The sequence below is a fragment of the Gorilla gorilla genome, chromosome 16 (assembly GCF_029281585.2).
Source record: "Gorilla gorilla gorilla isolate KB3781 chromosome 16, NHGRI_mGorGor1-v2.1_pri, whole genome shotgun sequence".
NCBI lineage: Eukaryota > Metazoa > Chordata > Mammalia > Primates > Hominidae > Gorilla > Gorilla gorilla.
In genome coordinates this window covers 74395509-74422270 of record NC_073240.2, presented here as the reverse complement: position 1 = coordinate 74422270, position 26762 = coordinate 74395509, and the positions used below count along the sequence as shown (strand labels likewise).

Here is a 26762-nt window from a genome sequence, read left to right as displayed (position 1 = left end):
TCTGCTCTTTACGCTACACTAATACAGAGTAAAGTCTGACAGGTAAATAGGTTCTGCTTTGGGTCTAAGGTAAATTGGTTCTGCTTTGGGTCTAAGGTGTTTTAGCACATCTACAAGGAAAGATAACTTTTGGGCTCTTTGCTCTGCAGTTATCAGTAATACATGGTAACAAATATATACATATATAACAAATATATACATATATACATATATAACATGTATATACATATATACAAATATAACAAATATATACATATAAATATATATATTGTATATATACATATATATTTTGTATATATACATATATATTATATATTATATATATTTTATATATATGATATATATATTTTATATATATATAAATATATTAAAGTTTTACTTTAAGTTCTGAGATATATGTACAGAACGTGCAGGTTTGTTACATAGGTAGACTTGTGCCATGTGATTTGCTGCACCTATCAACCCATCATCTAGGTTTTAAGCCCCACATGCATTAGGTGTTTGTCCTAATGCTCTCCCTCCTCGCATGTTGTATATTTTTATTTTTGTGGACTCTATTCTAGTTTATTTCCCCCTCAGTATGTTAAAGTACAAAAAGCATAGTCTCTGGATTCAGACAACCCTGAACTTGGATTCTGGCTTTACCATTTAAACATTAAATTACTTTTCCAAACTTGAGTTTTCCAATTTTAAAAAGTGGGGTAATGTCTGCTTCATCAATTGGTATATTTGTATCTATACATACAAAAATGCATAATAAATTACCCCAAAACTTAGTGGCATAAGATGATAAGCACTTACCACCTCACAGTTTTCCTGAGTCAGTAATTAGGGAGCAGCTTAGTGGGGTGTTCTGGCTTGGGGTCTTTCCTGAGATTTTGGTCAAGCTGTTGGCTGGAGCTACAGTCATCTGAAAGCTTGACCAGAGCTGGAGGATCCACTCCATGTGTACAGCTCACTCACATGGCTCTTGGCAGTGGCCCTCAGTTCCTCAGTGTGCCGGCCTCTCCATTGGTTGGTCGAGTGTCCCCCAGTATGGCGGCCACCCTTTCCCAGAGTGTCGAATAAAGAGGGGAAGTGGTGTTCTCCTCCTCCCACACACCAAGGCAGAAGTGAAGACTGTTCCTAGCCCCCTTCCCAATCTTGACCTTTAAGTCTGGGTCCTTTCAGAATAGTGACTTTTCAGAGGCAGTGCAGCTGCCGACTCAACTTTTAGCATTCTAGATGGTTCTAATGTACAGTCTTGGAAATGAGTCCCCAAAGCAAAAGCTGATAGTACTGAATTCATAGTACTATTGCCAATAACTGGCCCAAAGTGGGTGTCTTCTTTGGGTCAAAGGAGAATGAAAATGGGAAAATGTACCACATATAAGCTGATACCTGAAATTTATATCCCTAACATAGAACATTTCCCTGAACTCCAGACTTGCTGTTTTACTGCCTACTTGATATTTTTACTTGGATTTTTTTTTTTTGAGACGGAGTCCCCTCTGTCGCCCAGGCTGGAGTGCAGTGGCGCAATCTCCACCTCTTGGGTTCGTGCCATTCTCCTGCCTCAGCCTCCCGAGTAGCTGGGACAACAGGCTCCCGCCACCGTGCCTGGCTAATTTTTTGTATTTTTAGTAGAGACGGGGTTTCACCGTGTTAGCCAGGATGGTCTTGATCTCCTGACCTCGTGATCCGCCTGCCTCAGCCTTCCCAATACTTGAATGTTAAATAAGTATCTTTTTTTTTTTTTTTTTTTTTTTGAGACAGAATCTTACTGTGTTGCCCAGGCTGGAGTGCAATGGCATGATCTTGGCTTACTGCAGCCTCCACCTCCCGGGTTCAAGCGATTCTCTTGCCTCAGCCTGCCAAGTAGCTGGGATTACAGGCACCTGCCATTATGCCTGGCTAATTTTTGTATTTTTGTAGAGACAAGGTTTCACCATGTTGGCCAGGCTGGTCTCAAACTCCTGACCTTAGGTGATCCGCCCACCTCGGCCTCCCAAAGTGCTGGGATTACAGGTGTGAGCCACTGCACCTAGCCAGCCACCACACCTAGCCATATGTTAAATAAGTATCTTAAACTTACCATGTTCTAGACCTTGACCTTCTGGTTTTTACCACCACTGTTTCTCAGTCTTTTAACAAAACAAACTAAGATTAAGCAAACAAAAAACACTCTTATTCTTTTGCAATCTTCCTCATCTTAGTAACTGTCAACTCCATTCTCACAGTTACTCAGGCCAAAACCTTGGTGTCATCCTTGACTCCTTTTCTTCTCACAGTCCACATTCAATCTATTAGCAAATATGTTAACTCAACCTCCAAAATATACCTGGAATCTCACCATTTCTCCTTATTTCCACTGTTACTGCCCCCATGGAAACCAGCCTTTCCCTTGCCTGGGTTACTGTAATAGCCTCCTGCTTAGTCTTGCTTCCACTGCTGTCTCTGCAGTTCTTGTTCACATAGTAGCCACGGGGAGCCTGTTAAAACACACCCATCATTTTATACCTGCACATAGTATTCACCAGTGGCTTCCCGGCTGACTCACTGTAACTGCCAAAGTCATTATGGTGGCCTACAAAGTCCTGTCTAACCTGGGTCCCCAGTCTCTCTGATTTCTTTTATCTCCTGCTCTCTTCTCCTTGCTTACTATGTTCCAATCAAATCCTCTTTGCTGTTCCTTGTACATAACAAGCACAATCCTACCTCAAGACCTTTGCATTTCCCTCGATCTAGAGTGTTCTTCCTACAGATATGTGTGACCTACTCCCTTCTTTTCTTTTTTGCTGGGAGACCAGAGTTTTATTACTATTCAAATCAGTCTCCCCTAGCATTCAGGGAGCAGAGTTTCTAAGGATAACTTGATGGTTGGGGGGAAGCCAGTGAGCCAGGAGTGCTGATTGGTTAGAGCTGAAATCATAGGGAGTCGGAGCTGTCTTCTTGTGCTCAGTCAGTTCCTGGGTGGGGGTCACAGGATCAGATGAGCCAGTTTATTGATCTGGGTGGGGCCAGCTGATCCATCAAGTGCAAGGTCTGCAAAATATCTCAAGCACTGATCTTAGGAGCAGTTTAGGGAGGGTCAGAATCTTGTAGCTTCCAGCTGCATGACTCCTAAACCATAATTTCTAATCTTGTGTCTAATGTTAGTTCTACAAAGGCAATCTAGTCCCCAGGCAAGAAGGGGGTCTGTTTTGGGAAACGGTTGTTACCATCTTTGTTTAAACTATAAGTTTCTCCCAAAGTTAGTTCAGCCTGCGCCCAGGAGTGAACAAGGACAGCTTGGAGGTTAGAAGTAAGATGAAGCAGTTAAGTTCAATCTCTTTCACTGTCTCAGTCATAATTTTGCAAAGACGGTTTCAGTCCCTCCCTTTGGGTTTTATAACACCTTAATCTTAAGGCGTAGGCTCTGAAGATGGCAAAAGGCCATCGATCACTCTGGCTTCTTCCTGCTGATAGGGGACATTGTGGGAATGGGAGTGAACCCCAAGGTGAGAAGAGTGGAACCGCCTTGTAACTGTCTGAGTGTACTCATGCAGGCCTGGCTAGGATTCCAAGGCTTGTGTGGGAAAAACATTACTACTCTCATCTATAGTTTTACTACAGTGTTTAAGTGAACAGCTTACTGTAAGGTAAATAACGAGTCCTAGGATGAGGAGTACAATTCCCAATTTTAAAAGCAAAGATTTGAAAGCATTAGTTTGGGGACTTCCAACCCGCAAAGAATTTAGAATTTCATCTAAACTGCAGAAAAAAACCTCAAGAACAGCTAACAACAGTATACTATAGTTTTTCTTTTGAAGCATAATTTTTCTCTCTCCAGTCCCCATTTTTATTAAAAACAAATCATGATAGAACTGATTTATTTATAAAATAAACTTATTCTTACTGTACTTGGCCTGATTATTTGCATAAAGTGCAGCAAGAGTAGTTATTTTTCACTTAGGCTTTTTAAATTGGCTTTGACAGAACTCTGTTCCATGAAGAATCTCAGATAAGACTGTTAAAAAGTCGAGCCCAGCCATGGGTTTGTACCCTCAAATACTTATGAGTTGGGCAAATTCCTCTCCTCTTGAGGTCCCAAGATAACTTGGGGTTCCTGGCCTGTTAGAAAGTGACATTCTTAGCCAGGCGCAGTGGCTCACACCTGTAAACCCAGCACTTTGGGAGGCTGAGGCGGGTGGATCACTTCAGGTCAGTAGTTTGAGACCAGCTTGGCCAACATGGTGAAACCCCATCTCTACTAAAAATACAAAAATTAGCCAGGTATGGTGGCAGATGCCTATAATCCTAGCTACTTGGGAGGCCAACGCAGAAGAATCACTTGAACCCGGAAGGTGGAGGTTGCAGTGAACCAAGATCACACCACTGCATTCCAGCCTGGCCAACATAGAGAGACTGCATCTCAAAAAAAAAAAAAAAAAAATACATTCTTTACTTACCACAGGTCAGGAACCTTGTATATACTCCCTTATTTTCTTCATGACCATGCTAAAGTTCATCTCATCACAAAAGCCTTACCCAGGCAGTCTGACATATCTGATGTGTAGTGGGTGCTCAGCAGGTGTTTGCCAGATGAATGAAGCATGGCTGGCTGGAGCAGCACATGGTAACCCTTCGGGCATGCTGGGTCCTGTGTGGCTGTGGAGCCTGCTCCTTGGAGTGCTTGGAATTTATGGACTGAAGTAAGCTCTGAGAAAGGGTGACCGGATTGAACAGTCAGCCTAAGAAGTGACTGAGTAGCTGTGGGAAAAGTTCGGCTTTGTGGGAATGAGATAGAGCCAGGTTGACCACTTTCTTCTGTAGTAAGAAACTTTGCCTGGAAAAAAAAAGATATTTCCTTTGAAACGTACTATCTAGAAAACACTTCACACTGAGTGTTACTCAGCAGGCCTCAGTTTGGCAGGGACTGGTTACAGAGACAGCTTGGGGCCTTGCCCAGTGCATGCCCATCCAGGTGCCTCTGGAGGGTGAGTCTAAAACCAGTTTGTGCCTGGGAAGCACATTCTGTGACTAGTAGGACTTTGCATTGTTTTTAAGCCAAGAAAAACCAAGCCAGTCAAAGGTGGAACATGAGATTAGCCCCAATGCAATTGTACAGGCTTCTACAGTCTCAAGATGAATGTTTTGACATCCTGTTCATCTATCCAAGAACCCTGGGAGGTAGACAAGGACACGAGGTGTCTCCATTTGATAATGGCTGTAGCAGCAAAGCCCAGAATAACGAAAGAACCAACAAAACTGGAATTGGGACCAAGGCATATCGATTCTCTTTCCTATCTTGGATAACAGAGTGACATCCAGCCTGCTTTGACTTTTATTGCTCTCAGATTACTGTAACCCGGCTGGGCGTGGTGGCTCACGCCTGTAATCCCAACACTTTGGGAGGCTGAGGCGGGCAGATCATCTGAGGCTAGCAGTTCAAGACCGGCCTGACCAACATGGTGAAACCCCATCTCTCCTAAAAATACAAAATTAGCCGGGCGTGATGGCTCACGCCTGTAATCCCAACACTTTGGGAGGCCAACGCAGGCAGAACACCTGAGGTCAGGAGTTCAAGACCAGCCTGACCAACATGATGAAACCCCATCTCTCCTAAAAATACAAAATTAGCTGGGCATGGTGGCGCATGCCTGTAATCCCAGCTACTCAGGAGGCTGAGGCAGGAGAATCGCTTGAAACCAGGAGTTGGAGGTTGCAGTGAGCCAAGTTCACAGCATTGCACTCCAGCCTAGGCGACAAGAGCGAAACTCTGTCTCCAAAAAAATTACTGTAACTGGTGAAGCATTGGCGGGTAATATAGTTACGATAAAATAAAGCTAAATCCAAAGAATTAGCTTTTATCTCAGGCTTCTTTGATCCTTGAAACTTACCTAATTTTTAGACTACAGTTGTTGTTTATTTCTTCCTAAGTGGTCCCTATAAATAGAGAAGACCAACGGCCTCTAGCATGTCTTGAAATTCCTTCTATATTGGGTTCAGTCTAGGAAACTGTTGCAAATCAGGTGTCCAAGGCAGATTCTTAAGTTGTTAATAAAAGGTCTTAGGGCCAGGTGCAGATGCAAACACCTGTAATCCCAGCACTTTGGGAGGCCAAGGTGAGAGGATCACTTGAGGTCAGGAGTTCAGGACCAGCCTGGGCAATATAGTACGACCCCGTCTATACAAGAAATTTAAAAATTAACCAGGTGTGGTGGCATGTGCCTGTAGTTCTAGCTACTCGGGAGCTGAGGATCACTTAAGCCCAGGAGCTTGAGGCTACAGTGAGCAGCGATCATGCCACTATGCACCAGCCTGGACGATAGAATAAGACCCCATCTCAATCAGTCATTCAATTAAAAAAAAATCTCTTGGGACACTGGTTGAATTTCCTGTTCATTCCTTTCTTCCTCCTTGTGAAGACCAGTTTCTGGATTCCCTCTTTCCTGGGAGAGCCTTGGTCATTGCTACTTATTGAGTAGCTTCTCCAAGCATTCATTGTTTTTACATACCTTGTAATAGGACTTGATTGTAGTTGTTTTATCTCAGAATCTCATTTCCTTAAGGGAATGTGTGATATTTGACAGGATGCATAATTGTTGTTCATGCAGGTGTTTTAAGAAAAAACTTGGGCTGATAGAAGAGATAATAGTGTTTGTTTGCATTTTCTTTAAAGGTGGGCTTAATTGAGGGCAGTTGGACCTGCATCCTTTTCCAGTAGGTTGGAGAATCACCTACATTAGTAGAGCCTCATATATTAGTAACCCTGGTATCTGCCTGGGCATCTTTAGCGGGTGGGGGGTAGAGGATGGGTTTGGTCCCTTTACCCTATTCTGACCTGAAATGCTCTTCATCAAAGCTGAGTATGACAGTAAGCATAAAGACTGACTACATTACAAGCAGGGCTCTGAGCCAGAAGGTGGGGCCTTTGTATCCTGTTTGGAGTAGACTTCCGTGGTAACTGCGTCTAACGCTTTCTCACAGCCGCTCCTGACATCACTGGCCATAAACGGAGTGAGAACAAGAATGAAGGGCAGGATGCCACTATGTATTGCAAGTCAGTTGGCTACCCCCACCCAGACTGGATATGGCGCAAGAAGGAGAACGGGATGCCCATGGTGAGTAGGAGGCAGGCCCGGGTCTCTGGTTGCTGGAGATTTCCCTGCAGAGGTCCAGACACGTGGGTCAGTTACTGTAGTAGCTGTATCCTCGGATGTGTGCATGGCGAGGGTCACCCTTTCTAGAGTCACGGTTTACAGCATGAATCAAGAGGTCATTGACAGTCTCCTCCAGCACAAAAATCCCTGTACATGATTTGTTAAAGCTGTCCCTCTGGTAAGAGATTAGATTGCTCACTGTATTAGTCCATTCTCCCTTTGCTATAAAGAAGTTCCAGAGACTGGGTAATTTATAAAGAAAAAAGGTTTAATTGGCTCATGATTCCACAGGCTTTACAGGAAGCATTGCCGGGGAGGCCTCAGGAAACACAGGAAAGATCCTATCTAAGATAGGATCTTTCCTATCTTAGACAACAGAGTGACATCTGGCCTGCTTTGAGTTTTATTGCTTTCAGATTACTGTAACTGAAGGTGAGGTATTGACAGGTAATATAGTTAAGATAAAGCTAAATCCAAAGAATAGCCTCCCCGTCAGGCTTCTTTGATCCTTGAAACTTACCTATTTTTTAGACTGCAGTTGCTGTTTATTTCTTCCTAAGTGATCCCTGTAAGTAGAGAAACTTAGAATCATGGTGGAAGGTGAAGGGGAAGCAGGCAGGTCCTAGGTGGCTGGAGAGGAGGAAGAGAGTGAAGGAGGGAGATGCTACACACTTAAACAACTGGGTCTAATGAGAATTCACTGTCAGGAGAACAGCAAGGGGGATATCCGCCCCCATGATCCTGTCACCTCCCACAAGGCCCCTCCTCCAACACTGGGGATTATAATTCAACATGAAATTGGGGTGAAGACAAAATCCAAACCATATCACTTGCCTTCAGGATAGGACACTGAAAGAACTGAGCCTAATTCTCGTCCATTTATCCTGAAGAAAATACTGTTTTTGAAGTGGTCTTAGAGAACCTGCCTTGTTTTTTTAGTAGGAAACAAGGTGCTGAGGGCAATTATTAGTACATTCCTGCAACACAGAACATACTGATAAGGAATTGGGGCAACCTGAGGAGGCCCAAGGTACTGAGGGCAATTACTAGTACATTCCTGCAACACAGAACATACTGATAAGGAATCGGAGCAACCTGAGGAGGCCCAAGGGCAGCCTTGGCAGCGTTAGACATTGGGAACCTGACGGTATTTGCCCCAGAAAATGTCAAAGAGAACATCTTTTCCTATCAGTGGGATGATTCATGATGTTGTTTGGAGAGTCTGAGCTTTAGAACCTCACTTTCTCTCTCATTATGATTGTTGACCCGTTACCTTTTCTGTCAGAGAGCGTGTCAAGCATTCCTCTGATCCCATGGATCCTCTTTGATTATCAGTCTTCAGAATCCAAAAGGACCTTAAAGATCATTAATCCATCTTCTTTGGAAGGGTTCCATAGTAGCCAAGATAAATTAGTGGCAAAACCAAGAGTTGTATCTAGTTTTTTTAAATTTCAAGTCCATTATTCTTCCTACTATGTGACATCTTGATAATAAAATGTTGAGTTGTGATAATGACTCCAACATCAGCGATGATTTCAGAGATCCGTTAACGAGGAGCAGGATGAGGATTGGCGAGGTGAAGATGCTGAGTCTTTTTTACAAGACACTGAACTTTCTAAGGCACTGGAGAGGAAATGTCCACTTCTCTCTGCTGGTCACTGGGAAGGAGTGCCCTTGAGCTTTTGCCAAAGCAGGTTGGAATTAACTCAGTATGTGTTTTAATCTGAAAGATGAAGCTTGAGGCATCACAGACTAGCTGTTTTAAAAGCTACGAGTTCCCCATTTCAGATGTACCTGTACTCAAATGCTGACAAGATTGTATGCCATATCTAGAATCATTTCCAGGATAATATTCCCCTTTTTCTCTCCTATTTCTGATTGTGCTTTAGTTGTTGCAGGGTAAAGACACATGAGTCTGTTTTTTCCCTGCCGGGATCTCATGAGCTGAGTGCAGTGAGCCATCCCGCTGAGTCCCGACCTCTGCCTGTGCACTCTTGCACCTCTGCCTTCACACCCATGCGAATCCCTGCCTGCGCTGCTCCTCCCTGTTTGATCAGCTGTCCTCCTCCACAGTCTAGTGCAAATGTTAGCTCATGTGTGAAGCTTTCCCTGACTCTTTCCAGCAGTGGCCACTCACTGTGCCCTACAGCACTCTATACAAACGCTCTGTTGGGGCTTCTTAACACATTCCTGAAATCAGTCATCCCTTTTTGGATGTCTGGTTCCCTTTTGAGGCCAAGCTCCTTATTCATTTCTAGGTCTGTCTTCTCCCTATCCCACCTTCTCACTCCCACCTACCCTTAGTAGGATATAAAGCATGCAGCATATTTTAGTAAATATTTGTTCTATTTTATTTGTTTGTTTTGTTTTGTGTTAAGACAGGGTCTTGATCTGTCTACCAGGCTGGAGTGCAGCAACCTCCTGGGCTCATGTGATCCTCCTGCCTCAGCCTTCTGTGTAGCTGGGACCACAGGTGTACACCACTATGCTCAGCTAATTTTGTTTTTGATTTTTTGTAGAGATGGGGTCTCAGTTTGTTGCCAAGGCCAGTCTTGAACTTCTGGGCTCAAGCGATCCTCCCACCTTAGCTTCCTAAAGTGCTGAGATTACAGGCATGAGCCTCTATGCCCAGCCATAAATATTTGTTGATTGATTGAATAACCTTTCTTCTAACCGTGTAGTCCTTAAATGAAAGGAAAGTTATGAATTTCCCCCAGTCTGACTAGGAGTGAGTTCTTAGCATTGTTTGTGGAGGAAGTTTAAGGAGACTTCCTCAGAACTCACCAAGCGTGAAGTCAGTGTGCTGACTCTGAGGTCATCAGAGAGGCCTGAGGTCCCCGAGGCATGCCTGACTGTAGGGGTTGTACCCCTCCTTCTGCCGTCCTCTTTCTGCTGTGGTTTCTTACCTGGTGTTGGAGGCAGCATTTACTAGGTTGTTGGACTTTTCTGAGTCTCCAGGCAGTAGGACCTGCACTCACTTCGTGGAAGTCGGGGAAGTCTGGAGGACCGATGGTAAGGGAGGCTTGCCTGGCTCTGTCAGAAGTGTGTTGATTTGTTGTTGTTGATACTGAAGGGAAATCATTAATGAAATGTTCCTAGACACTGCTTCCTCGTTCTGGCTGGTGCCTGAAAAGAACGGAGAGCAGCGTCACCCTCTCTTGAACATTAGCTCAGTTACTCACTCTCACCTTTGTGTATTCTCACTTTTTTGCAGGACATTGTCAATACCTCTGGCCGCTTCTTCATCATCAACAAGGAAAATTACACTGAGTTGAACATTGTGAACCTGCAGATCACAGAAGACCCTGGCGAGTATGAATGTAATGCCACCAACGCCATTGGCTCCGCCTCTGTTGTCACTGTCCTCAGGGTGCGGAGCCACCTGGCCCCACTCTGGCCTTTCTTGGGAATTCTGGCTGAAATTATCATCCTTGTGGTGATCATTGTTGTGTATGAGAAGAGGAAGAGGCCAGATGAGGTTCCTGACGGTAAGAGCATCCCTACAAAATAGCTGTACTGCTGGGGTTGGTTCCTTCGGGTGGTTTCCAAGTACCCAAAGAGGACTATAGGGATGTTGGGATTCAATCCCTAAAGGAAAGAAGGAAAATTCTTATACCAGTTCCTAACCCCCTACCCGTAAGAGTTTTTTATTTTTATTTTTTATTTTTATTTTATTTTATTTTTTTTGCATTAGCCATCTAGAGCTGTCCTTAGCTCTCTCCCTCTGTTTGGGTGTTTTCCAAACCCTAGTCCCATCTGCCTTTCAGGCCCCATGTGGTGAATGGGCAGCTGTCAGTCTCTTTGTTCAGCTCTGTCCTCCTTCAATACAGATCATCAGGCAGATTGAGCTTGAGGAGAATCCAAGTCAAGCCTAGAAGCCACCCCAAGATGGCAGGCCACCTGGCCTTTCAGGCAGATTTAAGGTATCTAACTGGTTGTCACATGGTTGCCTGGTGTAGCCCCTGTAGGTAACTGCCCCAGCCCAGTCAGACTGTTCTCAGAAAAGCCATTGGAACAAGCCAGCCTTTGGTTCCTTGGTTGGTCCCTTTGATAGGTTTCCAGCGCTCTCTGCTGGGTGGCTTTCCATCTGTGTCTCACAGACAAAGGAGAGTCTGATGTATCCACCCATCTAGTGTAAGACAGAGATAGTAAAGGCGGAACAAATGGAGTCCATGCCCCGAGGCTGTGCCCTCAAGCTGGCCTAGGGTCAGAGAAGGGAGGAGATGGTAGCAGCAGAACCACAGCACACCACTGAGCACTGGAAAGAGCAAGAGCTGAAATCTTAGGTTATTGGATATGCCTAGAGTCAGAAAAGCCTTGGGAAATTTTTGGTGATCGATTTTTCCTGTGAAGGGGGAAGCTGCTGATGGAGACTTGTATCTGCAGTACTTCAGGTTCCCAGCTGGCTCCCCATCCCCACCCTATAACATGACCGGCGTACAGAAATTAATTGGCCGACTGTTACCACCACTAGTCTGTCCCTGGCTAGACTAGACAGATGGGTGTGCCCCTGGGCTCAGTGGTAGCCGACCCGGGGTGATGGTGGGGTTGCCAGCTGTAGTCCAGCTGTTCTGGGGCCTGTGTTTGTGCACCTGTGGTGCTGTATCCTGCCCCACAGAGCTGGCTGTCCAGTGGAGAATACAAAGTGACATCTGGTGCTCCCTCAGAAAGAGTGTGGCCCCAGAGGCATGCCAGTGGCTTTAGACTCTCTGGGAGGACATGTTTGAGAGCAACAGCCCCTTCCCCATCTTTTCCTTTCTTCTCAGCAGTTATAAATCTCTCTGCCTGCAGTAAGTAGAGTGAGTGGCTGGTGAGGAGGTTTGTTGATGACACTGACAATATCTGGTGACTCCCTCCAGATGTGCACTCAGCAGTGAGCTGGGCAGAGGCGTGGGAAGGACGTTGGCTGGGAGCAGACGGCCTCAGCAAATGAATCTCTAGTTTCCTGCAACCTGGGAGTGTCCCCAGGAGTTTTACTTTCCTACTTTATGAAGTGAACCTGCTTTCTTTGGGATTTCATGTACTCCTAATGCTTTCTCTCTCCAGGTATTTCTCTTTCCTGCTACATATTAGGACTCCCAAGGCAAGAGTGCACCTTTATTTAGACCTGGGAGTAAAGGGAAAGAGTTGCCTGTCTTTCGTGTGTTTTCAGCTTTGGCTCTGTGGGATCAGTTATGCCTCATTCCTGAAAAGGGCCTTTTTATCCCCCCAGAATGCTTTTGCTTTGCCAATACCACCTTCCTCAGCCTGCCTTTTGGAAAGGTTGAGAAGCTAAAAAGTCAGGTAAGAGAAGGCAGAGATGGACTTCAGAACCTGATTTTTAAATTTTAAGGCAAGGCTGGCTGCCACTGGTGAGAGTGATGCAGCAGCCTAGCGTGTTCCCAGCAGAGGTCTAGTCTTTGCCCTAAGAAGTCACCGCGCTTATGAGGTTGCTATCACAGTGCATGTGGCAGGTTAGATTTGAGAAATGCTTAGGATTGTTCTGTTGGACAAGTGCAGACACCTGCCCAGGGAAGCAGCTCTTTTTTTGTAAGAGTTTCTTGGTTACTGAATTCAAATGGGGGACCAGTTTGTTATAGGAGACATCTGTGGCCAGCAAATCTGAACAGCTTCCTAGAGGGAAAGTACCTCTTTTAAACTAAGTTATTATAGACAGTGAACGAATCCTACCCTTAAAAGAGATGACGGCAGGGTAAGTGCAAAGTAAAACCTCCTTGCTCTAGTCTCTTGGGAGAGTATTGTAATGAAAGCAGCCTTTACTTCGTTGTTGTTGCATTGGGGTGAAAAATCTGAGATGCTGGAATGATCGCAATGTTTGCCTTCTCTCCTTCCCTTCCTGACAGCCAGTGTGGGCCAGGCTTCACTCTCCATCTTCACACCCTGCCCTTGCTCCAGTATTTCCATTCTGTTTTTCTCCTCTGTCTCTTTCTCTCTTTCTCTCAAACTCCTCCCTGCTTCCACCCCTGCCCGCTTTTCTTCTCCTTTCCTGGAAGTAATCATTAAACAAAAGAAAAAGTTGAATGTTCTTTGGTGAGTTTTCCTTCTTCTCTGCCTTTTCCTTCTTTAGCCAGTTCCCCTCAACCCCTGTGCACTCCATAGGAAGGACAAACTTACCTGTCTGCTTTCTTCCCATGTGCTCCTCCCCAAATTTTCATATAGATATATATATATACACTCCTTTTGGAATAAACGAAGAGGTACATTATATTTGGCACAAACTTGGGAGTGTTAAGAGGTGATAAGTGTTTACCTATCAGATAACCATCTGTGGCTCTGTGTTGGATTTTTTTTATACCATTAGGAAAATGGGAATTTTTTTATAGGCCTGGCATACTTCTACTTTGCCAAATAGCACTTTATTATCAAGATACACCCATGGCTCATTTCAGACTCACTGAACTTTTTTTATGTGAATACACAGTCGTCATATTTTGGGCAGTCTGTGAGTTCTTGGTAACTCATCTCCTTACTACAAAAGCACTAAGTGAACAATACAAAAGTATAAAAGCACAAATTTGAACTTACATAGTTTAGTTTAAGTATGTTTCACTAGAAAATCAAATATTTAGATTTGTCACATTGAAAATGCTTAGGATTGAGGTTTAGCTGCTTCCTTTAAAAAAAAAAAAAAAAGCCCCATGTCTTTTTTCTTTACCTACTGGAGTATTCTCAGACCATTTCCTACATGAAAGCACCCACCTGCATTCCTTTAGTCCCCTGTATGGTCTCTGAGGATCAGTGCCCACTAGGTTGTCTTGTAGGTGGACTAATCTACAGATCACCTTTACCTTCAGTATTTTCAGGAACAAGTGAATCATGGAGTCAAATAAGAGCTTTGTTTTGTTCACTTGACTCACCACTTGACTGTATTCCCTGAAAATGTTAAATGATAATTCTCTAAAAAGACCAGGTCAAGCTAGCAGCCTCTAGGCTTCCATCCATGTCACAGCTGGGCACCTGCTTGGGTGCACCTTCTGTGTTGGTGTCCTGCCGACTGCACTCCAGGAGCAGTCAGCCTGTGCTCCTGAGTCTCCCCTCCCCAGACCCTGGAGGAATGGGGAGTGAACCCACTTAGTTGCTGAGGCCTGCAGTTCTTTTGGATATTTTAGTGACCTCACAGACAGCAAATTAAAACAGGAGCTGATTTAAGAAAAGAAGTGCTGGCACCAAAAAAGAACTTTCTGTTTTTACCTTGGGATAATTTTTTATAAGCAAGTCAAAGGGACTCTCTTTAAGTTACTGATGGAGAAGATATTTGAGGTTTTTTGGGGGGCCATTTTTAGTGGCTCTGATATATCCAAGCTCTTTTAGACACTTTAGAATGAAGAGCTGTTCTAATGTTCCAAAATCTATTAGTTGGTCAAAACATTTGGTAGCATATGAAGCTTTATACAGGCTAGGGATATTGGAAAAGAAATGTGACTTTTAAAATGACACCTAAAACATGCATTCGGTGTCTGGTCTGTTAACTAGGGGCCATCTGGGTCAATAACAAGTTACCTCATGGAGAAAATGCAATAGGACCAAACAAGGAAATAGGAAGTAACTCAGTCTCTCTTGGGTTTAATGCTAACCTGCTACGGTCAGGCAAAATTTAAGTGGATTTAGAAACCATAAAACCTTCTAGTGAGATGAATGCAGTGACAAAGGACCTTTGACCAGAGTCAACTCTTCATTATTCGGACTTTAAAGCCATCTTTTTGGAGGTGATATTGTATTAGGCAATCCGTTATTTACTAGACATTGCAGAGCACCCCTTCTAGATGACGAGGCGGATATAGGGGGAGTGAGGGCTGTGGTCCATTCAGTTGGGAAGATGGAACACGCAGATAAATCAGTGTGTGCTACAGTTCCACCGGTAACTTCACTCTCATAAGGTGGATTCCAGAAGCATCTTGTTTCCATTCTCCCCCCAGTCCTCTTCCTCTCATCTAGCCAGTGGCTGTAATACTGAGGTGGAGAGAACAGTCATTGTTTAAGCTGGCTATCTTTTGGCCTGAGGGTTTGGGGTATGTTGATATTTGTCGGTTACTATGACTTCTTTTTTTTCCCCCCTCAATTGCATCAAACCCTTAAAACATGGTGGTAAGTGAGCGATATGCATGCTTTTGGAGTTTGTTTAATCTCCGCTTCAGTCTATACGATGCACAGTTCATAATGTTAACACTTTTCTTCAAGTTTACTTCATTCACTTTCACAACTAATTTGGATTTCAGTTTGCTGTTTAATCCTCATTTACTTTGGTTTCTGTATCTTTTTTCTGTAATTCTGTTCTTTCCCTCTCCCCTGACTTCCCTGTTAGGGGTCAAGTCGTTTTTTTGTCTGACCTGTAGGGGAGAGTGGTGCTGCAGATAGTGATTCAGTCCAGGAGAGTGGGGAGACATGAGGCTCTTTTGTTTGTCAGTGTGAAAGTGGATTTGGGGAGACAGATGAAGAGGGCTCCTGGGATTTTGCCCCCTTGTGAATCTCAGCTGCTCCCACTTGCAGGCATGGCAGCTATGCCGGAGGCACTGTCGCTAAAACACCTCCATGCAACCCTTTGCATGTTACCAGCTTGTTGGGCTGGAAAGTGACATTACTAATCAGACACCAGGGAATACCCACACTCCAAAAGGAAAAACAGCCCGTGGTGTGAGGTGCTTGGGTTGGTGCCTACAGTGTCATGCTTTGAAAAGATTAGCCTGGCTATTGCGATTCTCCCTCCCCTGCTTTTTATTTTAAATTTGGGAGTAGATTGGTGTATTCTTGATTCGGCTCTCTTGCATTAGAATTTTGTATTTTCGAGTGCACAGCCAGAGCACTAAAAGTATTCCAAGTTTGCTCCTGTGTCTTTTCATTTAAATCCCCAAAGTGCTTAGTTCCTAGCATGTAGCTGAGCTGGCTTGGCTGGGATGCTGAGCATTAGGATGTTGTGAGGGGAGAATTTAGGCTGGGCTTTTGTGTCTTAGTACCTGGTATGTCTTTGTATCTCTCCACTGCATACACAGCACACAGATGTCTTGGGTGTCCTTAAGTCTTAGTTTGTTCTCTGTACCCGTTTGATAGTGTATACTGTTGTTAGTAGTGGACTCCTGTGGACACTAGTGTGTCGCTAGCCTATTGTTTTGGCTGATGAGTCATTGGTTTGTGGTTAGTTCTTTTTTTTGAAATCCTTTTTTGCTCCAGTCACTGTGTGTGCTGGCGGTGGCTTTGCCTCTCCGTTGCCTCGAAGGAACAGGTGGAGCAATGTCTCCCTCTGACAGACATTACTCCCGACGTGTGCTCCTGCAGATGCCTACACTGAGACTGTAATCTCCATAACTGCTTCATGTGCACCAAGCCCCCTTGTGGAATCCTGCTGAGAGTTTTTCTAGAAGCCTTCAGTGAAATCAGACTGTTCTGAATCATTTAGTTTACCTGACTTTTGTATAATAAAAACAAACTAAGAGCACTTACTTGTTCCCTTCCCCTTGTGGGTCTTTTTAAAACATTCTCTCTCTGTGAATGTGTATCTCTGCTTAAAGGGGATCAAGTTGCACTTAGTTGAAACACGAAAGACTTATAAATCAGAGTCATAAAGTATCAATTTAAGAAGGCTTAAACTCATATAATGTCAGCTTTTTGATTTTAAAAAAGTTATCTCATGGCTCCCCTGGGTTTGGCTTCTGGTTTTGGCCAGGGCACAGGAGTGAGCCTGTCTTTCTGAAGTCTTTTCTAGAGGGATGTCGCCACTGTTCAGCTTTCCTTGGTGTGTCACAGAACATCCTCTGGTATGCATACACTTGTTGCTGGCATAGCCCAGCATGGCTGACCCAATATAGGTTGAACTATTGTGGTTGCCTCTTCTCAATCTCATTCTCCAGACTAAAGACTCTTCTAAAGATTACAAAACAGCAAGAAAAACAGAGTGCCCTTTGGGGAAGTGAGGATGTGTGGCTAAATGTACAGATGGTACACATCCATTCACATTGCAGGATTGAGCCAAAACTGCATGCATTCACCACAAGAAAACAAACAGCAGGATTTTACAACTGAAATGTTGGTTTGTCTTCTCATCTATTTAAGAGTGAACCACTGGAACTTGGGGACAAGATGAGTATAACAATGTTGCAGCCTATCTGTCCGCTACAGTTGCAGTTTTTCATGACAAGCATTCAAAGTGTTAACTAAAACCATTGAAACAACATACCTGCCATTTAAACTTGAATCTAGAAATAATAACTCCATGAGTGTTTTGCACCTCCAGATGGAATGGCCTTTAATAAATGCTGTGAGTAGCCATGATTGCCACTTGCAGTTTGCTATTCTGTTAATCCTTATGCAGAATCTAACAGTTTTCTCCTTTCTTCTCTTATCTCTCATGGATTTTTAAAAAACTGAACACCATGTAGATGATGAACCAGCTGGACCAATGTAAGTACTTTATTGGACATTGATTCAACAGTATCTGATTGAATTATGTTGTGTTTGCAGTTTAATCAAATGGAGTAGCTAAGATTGGAGGGGAAGACAGTGAGTGGAAATGAAGGTTGCAGTGTAGATTTCTTAGCTTGACACAGATCTGACTAAAAACCACTTGATTCTCAGGATAGGTTATGCAGTCTTGTTTTCAGTGGCCATACAAAGTGGAATACCATGCAAAAAACTTTTTTTTTTCAAATTTTGCGTATTTGATATACTTAAAATGTGGGGGAAATGGCCAGTATATCTGAGGCTTCCGGTTTTGTCAATGTTAAAACGTTTCTGATCCCAAGCATTTCAGATGAGGAATACTCAACCTGTAGCTACTTAAGGAATGTTGTTTTATGCACTCATATTGTGCCACAAAATTTCTCACTACACCAGGGATGGTAGTAAAAGGGTCCCTGTATTTCCATGTGTTATACTTTCAAAAGTTGTTACTGACCGAGTTTAACTCATGTAATGCAATTTGAGGCTGAACTGTAGCCTGGATAAACTGTCTAGCCCCATTAACAATTGCTCGTATCCAAGAGAGAGGGTACTGCAGGTATGGAATCAATCTAAGATCGGCAGAATCTCCTAGAGTTGGACTAAAGAGTGAGAAGCAGACAAACAGCACCCAAATTTATTAAGTACCAGAGGGCCCAGCATTGCCAGCTTATGATTACCTTTTATCAAGAAGGGACAGTGGTGTTGTGTTCAGTGGAGAAAAGTTTTACATATTCTCACCTGTATCGTAATAATAGTTCCGGATTCAAAGGGAAAGTACTTGTCTGCCTTGAGGGTCAAAAGGAGGATAAACTGAGGTATATACAGGTTGAGTCTACCTACTACCAAAATCCATAATCTTAAGTGCTCCAAAATCTGAAGTTTTTTTTGTGTGCTCACATGAGGCTCAAAGGAAATGCTCATTGGAGCATTTTGAATTTTGGATTTTCAGATTAGGGATGCTGAACTGGTAAGTATAATGCAGATATTCCAAAATCTAAAAAAATTCAAAATCTGAAACATTTCTGATCCCAAGCATTTCAGATGAGGGATACTTAACCTGTAAGTATCTTAAGGAATGTAGCTACTTAAGGAATGTTTTTTTATGCACTCATATTGTGCCACAAAATTTCTCACTACACCAGGGATGGCAGTAAGTGAAAGAGTCCCTGTATTTCCATGTGTTATACTTTCAAAAGTTATTGACTGAGTTTAACTCATGTAATGCAATTTTTCCTCCAAAGGAAAACCAACTCTACCAACAATCACAAAGATAAAAACTTGCGCCAGAGAAACACAAATTAAGTACTGCTTACAATGTAAGTATGGCCTTCTGTAGCAGTCTTAAAAATTATATTCAAATGAATGTGCCTCTATTGACCTTGTTACAAATTCTTCAGTAATTGGTGTTATAAGATATTTTAGTTCATTTCAGAGCAGCTGATACTGATGAAGCCAGTTCTGTCTGCTCAGTTTAGGGACTGGAAAGGAACATTTTTCAGCTGCATTGTTTTTTGTTGTTGTTTGGATTTTTTAAGATGGAGTCTCACTCTGTTGCCCAAGCTGGAGTGCAGTGGTGTGATCTCGGCTCACTGCAACCTCCACCTCCCGGGTTCAAGCAGTTCTCCTGCCCCAGCCTCCTAAGTAGCTGGGATTACAGCTGCCCACCACCACGCCCAGCTAAATTTTGTATTTTTAGTAGAGACGGGGTTTCATCATGTTGGCTAGGGTGGTCTTGAACTCCTGACCTCAAGTGATCCGCCTGCCTCAGCCTCCCAGAAGTGCTGGGATTACAGGCATGAGCTAGTGTGCCCCGCCACCAGGTGCATTGTGTCACATGTTTAAATGCCATTTCAGAAGACATATTTTAAAATCAATACTTTCCACTACTATTATATCTTTACAAAGAGGTGAAAATTGTCACCTTCTTAGGTGGCTTATTCCCAGAGGCCTACTAGTCTTACCTCACATCTGGGGGCAAGACAAGAATGGCCAGGTAGCAGCAGGGCCAGAATGTCATCTTGTTAGGCATATGGAGATCAGAATTTCACACCACATCCCTGAGCATGCTGTTTGAACCAAAGTTTTGTGTGGCACACGGTGTAGTTGTGACAGTGCATAATCTCTTTATAATTTCCAAATACATATTTCTTTACAGATCTTTAGGTTCCTGAAACTGGTGGCAACATGACCTGCTAAAATTTTCTGCTTGGACCTCTTTGGTTCTCTCCCCTTTCAAGTGAGCAACACCACAATGACTGTCTAAAGCATGCCTTATTTAGCCTCTCCTGTAAGGGTGATCTAGCCAGGTACATTTTAAACAATGCTTCAGTGTAGAAGGTGTAAACTATTTTGGGCTTGATGTGCTGTGAATGTTGCTTTTTTTTTTTTCCTTTGTTAAAATATTTAAATAGAAGTGAAAAGGTCCTCTGAGGATCAGATCATGCATGCGCCATTTTTTACTTAATGCAGCTGTTAAATTGGCAAAGCTCTAAAATGCACTGCTGCCATCTAGTGATACATTTTTGTAAAGTACAGCAAAACCTACAGATATATACAGTATATAAATATATATATATATATTTATATTTTTGGGGGTGGGAGAAATCCAAAATAAAGTAAATGCTTGTTTCATTTTTAAGCTGCTGATATTCATTCCTTATTGTATGTTGTCAGATGAGGAAATTGTGCAGTTCTGGTACATAAAGATGAGTAATATAAACTGAAATCTATAATTTTAAGGGCTTAACCTGTGACTTTAATAAGCTGGAACAGTCCACTGAATGGGTATAATGAATTGCAGTATATACGTATGATTGCTTTTTAAGTGATTATCTTTTCTTTTGTTAAGTCATGTAAATTCATAAATCCTTTTGCACTGATGTGTTGAACCTTATTCTTGTACATTCATTCAATCAAGGCAAACTTTTATAATTTTTCTTTTGTTTCCAATGACCTTGAAATGTTATAGCATGGTAATATTCTATGCAACTATAGTTATACTTTTTGGTTTGACACTGTATTTTTTCACATTGATTTACTGGTTGATGATTGATAGATTTTATAACCTAACGGTTCTCATGCGGTGCGTAACTGTAGATGCATGTACTTGTGTGTTTTGTGTAATTATTGAAGTGCAATGATGTATAAAAAAGTGGATTCACCTGTTTTTAAAAATAAAACATTGATAAAAGGTGTTTGGATAATACTCTTTATTCTAATATCTTCTTTAATTTTAGGAGGAAGCATTTTCAATACTTTGAAGTTCCTTAGTTATATATGTATGTATATGTATATAGAGCATTAATTTCTTAAACCCACCAGCTTTTTCAGTTCCTTTTCTACCTCTTCCACAAATGCTGGGAAATTCTGATCCATAAGGCACAAACGTAGGAAGGGGCCTAACTCTTCTGCACCCCATGCAGATTGTTCATAGACATGGGGCAGCTCCTCCGATGCCAGAAGAGTCTGCAGGGATACCAGAAAAGTCGTTACAGATTACAGGTAAAAGCAATACCTGGCTAATAGAACACAGGCAAATAGTCCTTTAAGGAAAGATTAGCGAAATACACACCAAAAAAATTAGTGTTAGCTAGCTTTACAGGCTTCCTTTACATAGTTTTACTGTTACATTTACAATTTTGTATATTAATATGTTTTCTGAATACACATAGCATGTGAGATAATCTTGTTGCCCTAAGGAAAGAATTTCAAATGTACTGATGAAATATTTGCAAAGTTGAGATTCTACTTTAATGAAGAATACTGTGCTGATAACCTGTGGATTGAAAACAAACCTATCAATGAATGAGCTCCACTAGCTTAGTTCATCTTCCCCACAGCATAGGTGGCAGAGTGGATGTGAGCAGCCTACTATGTGCTAGCTGCATTCTGAATGTAAGAAAGAGGCCACAGACTCCCAAAGGACATTAGTTCACACGCATCTTTTTCTGGCCATCTGTGAGTTTTGACAAATAGTCGTGTAACTGTCACCACAATCAAAATACAGAACATTTCTTTCACTTCCCAAAAAAATTCCCTTATGTGACCCTTGTGCTAACCATTACCGTCAAACCCTTAATAACTACTGATCTCTTCTCCATATAGTTTTGCCTTTTCCAGAATGTCATATAAATGAAATCATAATACGCTGTTGAGTCTGGCTTCTTACACTTAGCATAATGAATACATTTGGGATTAATCCATGATGTTCAGTATAGCAGTAATTCATTTTTATTGCTGAATAAGTATTACATTGCATGGATGTGCCACAGTTTGGTTATCTGTTCTCCAGTTGAAGGACATTTGGGTTTTATTTTTTGCAATTATGAATAAAGATGCTATAAACATTCCCTTACAGGTTTTTGTGTGAACACAGGTTTTCATTTCACTTCAGTAAATACCTAGGATTGAGTCATGTGGTGAGTGTTTATTTAACTTTGTAAGAAACTGCCAAACTGTCATCTATAGTGGCTGTCCCATTTACATTCCACTAGCAGTGTAGATGGGAGAGTTGTAGTTGCTTACCCATCCAGGGTTTGGTATTGTCAGTTTTTCTTTTTGTTTTTAATTTAGGCATTCTAATAAGTTTGCAGGATGTCTCATCGTGGTCTTAATTTGCATTTGCCGAATGACTAATAATGTTGAGCATCTTTTCACATGCTTATTTGTCATCTGTATGTTTTCTTTGGTAACCTGCAGTGTTTTAAAACCAGTTAAATAAATTGTCAACATTTAAATATTAGGAGAGTTCAAATAAAAATCTCGACAATTTGGAAGATCTGGCAACACTGGATCCACAGTCCCACATGACGATGATGGGCTCCAGTTCTGTGTGGTCCACTTACTTTGGTGCATTGACTTGGTCATCTTATTGACTCCTCACATTAATTCTGTGAGGTAGGTGGTTTTATTCTTTATGTGGATAGCATGTTTTAGTGTGTAAGTACATAACTGGTATTTCTCTAGGAACTCTCTGTAACAGAAACTTACTTGGGATATACAGCACTTGTTTTGTTTATTTTTAGAGATGGGGGGTCTCAATATGATGTTAGGCCAGGCTGGTCTTGAACTCCTGGCCTTAAATGATCCTCCTGCCTCAGCCCCCCAAAGTGCTTGGGACTACAGGTGTGAGCCACCATGTGCGGCCTACATCCCTTGTATTAATTGCATTTCTATCCCATCTGTGGTTATACCTCACTTAATATCCTATTAAATGAACATTTATGTTGTTTCCAATTTCTTAAGCATTGTGAGGAACATATGTATATTTGTGTAGTTGAAATGAAATTATAGCTAACATAATATTAAATTTGATATGTACTGCTAAATTGCCTTCCAAAAGGTTTTACCAACTTACATAGAATGACATGTCCAAAAGATAAGAGCAAGTAAGTAATGTATCTGAGCTCCAAGCTTCATGCTTTTTCTCATTTGTATATGGTTCTTCCATACTATGTAAATAAACTGGGCAAAGGTATACCTTTTCTAGCAATTGATATTTCCTAAATAAGGACATCACACCCTGCCTTGCTTATTGTTTTATTGCAGCTCTGTTTTCCTCAGCTTCTCTGATTCAGTTAGCCCCTAACCCCAATGCAAATATGGGCATTAGTCCTGCTGCTGGACAAATAATTTTTTTCATAGTTACGGGTTAATTAAAAGAAATAAACATGAATTCTTAGTCTTCCTACCTCTTGAGTTTTTTATTCTATATGATTGTCCATTTATTTTGAGTTAGTGGCAAGCCAGATGGAGAAAACCCTTTTTTCTTTTTTTTTTTTTTTAAACTACTGATAGTACAGTTTAGTAGAGGGATTAAAAGAAAATGTGGCTGGGCATAGTGGCTAACACCTGTAATCCTAGCAATTTGGGAGTCCAAAGTGGGGGAATCACTTGAGGTCTGGAGTTCAAGACCAGCCTGGCCAACATAGTGAAACCCTGTCTCTACTAAAAATACAAAAATTAGCTGGGCGTGGTGGCACACGCCTGTAATCCCAGCTACTCAGGAGGCTAAGGCAGGAAAATCATTTGAACCCAGGAGACAGAGGTTGCAGTGAGCCAAGATCGCACCACTGCACTCCAGCCTGCTGGGTGCTGAGGCATGGTGAGACCCTGCCTCAAAAAAAAAAAATCATACTTGAAGATTGATGAACTTCACGCAGAATTCTGTGGCAAGCAGAAGCTACTGGCTTGAACACCTGCAATGAGGAATGCAGTGAGGGGGAGACAAAGTCCTTGCAGAGCTCCCAGGAGAGTGGACCTCACACAACCATAGTTTTGAATGAAGAGGTTTTGCAGCAGGGGGCAAGGGGCTGTCTGAAAGCAAGTCTGAGTTAACAGTTGAATCCTCCTGGGTTTCTACACATCCTTAGCTGAGTACTAACAATCTACCCATATAGAAACTGTTGTAGATCTGAATCCACATTCATTTTGATATTTGTCTTAAAATAGTTCCCAAATTTCATTTCCATAATTACAATGGAGTCCTCCATTTATTCTTTTTTGGGAAAGTGGTGATTAAATTTTCTATCTTGGACATTCAACCACTTTTCCCCTTTTTATTTCCTTAGGAGGGTAGATCTTGACTATGTGCCTGCAGCCATCATGTCTCACCTCACAACTTACTGTAATAAAACTTAACTCTGCAAGGGGTAGATGAAAATGGCCCGTCTCTGTCTCTATCACCTTTTAGAGTAATGCTTTAGAAGTTTCTCTCCTAAAACAAAGAAGTGAACAAAGGGATACAAATTCTTAGGGGTCACTGCTTCTTATGACAAGAAAATTGAACACAGAAATAAGCTCTACCTGAGCTAGCTGCGTCAGTGAGGTCCTTCCGTCTGGAGCGCCTGTGCCCGCTGTTACACACACTTGCTGTTCTGAGTGCTGGTGGGACTGGAATAAAACAACATGCAATAAGGAGACTAGCTGAATGTAATCTTAAATACCAAAGGCCATTAAAGAAGCAGAAATATGCATTCATGTTCAAAGAAAGAAAATACCACTAAGAGTGGTAAAAATGGTTGTCAGCATAGGTCTGTCCTGGTTTAAACGGAGGGTTACTTGAGTTACCACAGCAGAAGTACTGAGTTTAAATTTGCGGCTCCTGACCTCTATTTGATGTTCCTCAGCAGTTGGCAGGCTGTTAGTGCTTCTTCGTGTCAGACACTGGGGCATTCCTCTGTTGTCAGAGGCCCAGCCTAGGATTCAGGACCAGGTGCTGGAGGGTGGGCCAGGTGCTGTTACCATGGCAGCCTACATGCAGTGGACAGACCCCAGCTTCTGATGATTTGTCACACTCTAAAAATTATTGCTCAAGTAATACATGTTCATTGAAGAAATGCAAAATGGGGGGAAACTCCTATAATTTTAAGACAACTGATGTTTTCAATAAAATGATTTTTTTAAATCTCCTTTTAGATATTCTGAAAGAATGAGTTCTTCTGTAAGTAAAACTTGCAGATATCTTTCAACAACTGTTTATACCTCCTACGTACTAGACACTGGGATGGTACGGGGATAGGAGCGACAAAGAACAAGATAGTCCTGCCCTCTGGAAGCCCACAACCTAGTGAGAACCTAACAAGTAAAACCATGAATTATCTTGCAACTCAGGAAGTGCTAGAGGTTCACAGAGAAGTGGGTAAACTGGAGGGCTGTATGCTAAGCAGGAAGTACAGGGATGCTCTAAGGTCCATGCTATCTGGAGAGAATCTATGGTAATAAGTTGTTCTCGGGTAGGACATGGGATGCTTTCCAGGCAAACAGAATGAACAAGGTGCAGGAGGTCTGGAGGCATGAAGGGCCCTACCTCCGTTCCTTCCTAGCCACATGTCTGCAGGCCCCAATATGCCTTGGGTATCTGAGGTTGCTGCAGTGCTGCAGTGCTAATCTCCAGACGAGCAGTGGTGATCCTGCACTAGGTATGAGCTCATGGTGCAATACAGGGAGGAAACAGGGCACTCTTTGGAGGGCGCTTCTGTCCTTCAGCAACAAGTCTGACTACCAGAAGGCGGGAGATGCCAAATTCTGTCTTCTGTCCTACAGAGAAGCTGATGGTTGCTAGTCAGTAGGTAGCAGAAAACCAGACCTGGAAGCATTAAACAACAACAACAAAAAAGAGGGGTGGAGGTACAGTGAGGAAGGAAAGAACAAAGACAAGAAAACGAAAAATGAGCAAAATGGCCAAAGGGCCAAAGGACTCTATAATCAAGAGCCCTTAGACAAGCCCCATTTCTCTGTTCAGTTTCTTCAGTTTTCTCCTCTGTAAAAACAAGGCAGCCTCTAGTGCCTAGTGTTTCTTCAGCTATGACATATGATGCTTTCCTAGAATACCTATCATTTCAGCTCACACCAAGAACTAATGTCAACCAAAATTGTCTGCCATAAACACTAAAAAATAGCTAAGTGGAACTGAAGCACGTGAGGCTAGCGGGCTCTAGGATTAGATGGTCCACCTCTGCAACAGCATAGAGATGGAAGAGTCTGTGCACACAGTAGCTGGAGTCCCCTAGCTACTTTCTTCTGGACTTTTTGTGCTAACAGGAAAGAGTCCACATAGGAACTGCGATCCTCTTAACTGTCTTTCCCATCCCCCTCCCTGGGGTGGGCTGGTTGCCTTTGAAGTGCTAAGGTTGAGAAATGCCTGGTTAAGCCATAATTAACAAAATTACAAGGCTGAGGAAAAGCAAAAACTAAAATATGAGCCAGTAAATGACTCAAGAACTTGAAATAGAATTATCTCTATTTGCAAAGAAGGAAACAACTATTTTATACTAAAAAATATATAGGTATTACAAAAATGACACACCTGAATGCAAGAGAGCAGCAAAATGACCAGAACCTTGGCCATGGCTTGTACCTCTTAAGACGGATTCTGAGAAAGAGCACATGCTACCAAAATTTGTACAACAGAGTTAAGGGCAAACCTTATGTTTTGCCATTAGGAAAACTAGAATGTTCTAGGTGGTGCCTCACAAGGTCTGTACCCTGGTGGAATTTAATCCAATGGCTTTAACTTGTCATCTGCTCTGCAGCTTCAGACACTGTCTTATCATGCCCTCTCTTGGCTCTGGAGGTTCTGATCCTTGCTAATTGACTAGGATGCTGATTTGTTCATTTGCAAGGGAAGGCACATCTGAAAGGGTAACATTGGTGGCAATAATAGTAATGATGGATTTTGTGATTATATTTGCCAGGCATTGTATTGGG

At 42.4% G+C, this 26762-nt stretch overlaps 2 protein-coding genes across 5 annotated transcripts in view; one reads left to right on the top strand and one right to left on the bottom strand.

Annotated features, from left to right (window-relative positions):
* The window catches only part of NPTN (neuroplastin), a 73430-nt gene extending 52683 nt beyond the window's left edge, over positions 1-20747 (top strand). For 2 of the 3 annotated variants that reach the window (XM_031002232.3, XM_031002229.3), the window contains 5 exons: positions 6952-7085; positions 10339-10612; positions 17495-17516; positions 18797-18871; positions 19711-20747. In XM_031002232.3, coding sequence (XP_030858092.1) covers positions 6952-7085; positions 10339-10612; positions 17495-17516; positions 18797-18857 — 491 coding nt within the window. In that variant the 3' untranslated portion in view covers positions 18858-18871; positions 19711-20747. Of the gene's footprint in view, positions 1-6951; positions 7086-10338; positions 10613-10954; positions 15210-17494; positions 17517-18796; positions 18872-19710 lie in introns of those variants that run through there. The other variant, XR_008672079.2, reaches the window with a different exon arrangement.
* Positions 20748-20749: 2 nt separating this feature from the next.
* The window catches only part of REC114 (REC114 meiotic recombination protein), a 106190-nt gene continuing 100177 nt past the window's right edge, over positions 20750-26762 (bottom strand). Inside the window, exons 5-6 of one of the 2 annotated variants that reach the window (XM_004056457.4) lie at positions 24360-24446; positions 20750-21020 (exon numbers count right to left, since the gene is read on the bottom strand). In XM_004056457.4, the coding sequence (XP_004056505.1) occupies positions 20856-21020; positions 24360-24446 (252 nt within the window). In that variant the 3' untranslated portion in view covers positions 20750-20855. Of the gene's footprint in view, positions 21021-24207; positions 24271-24359; positions 24447-26762 lie in introns of those variants that run through there. The other variant, XM_019011041.4, reaches the window with a different exon arrangement.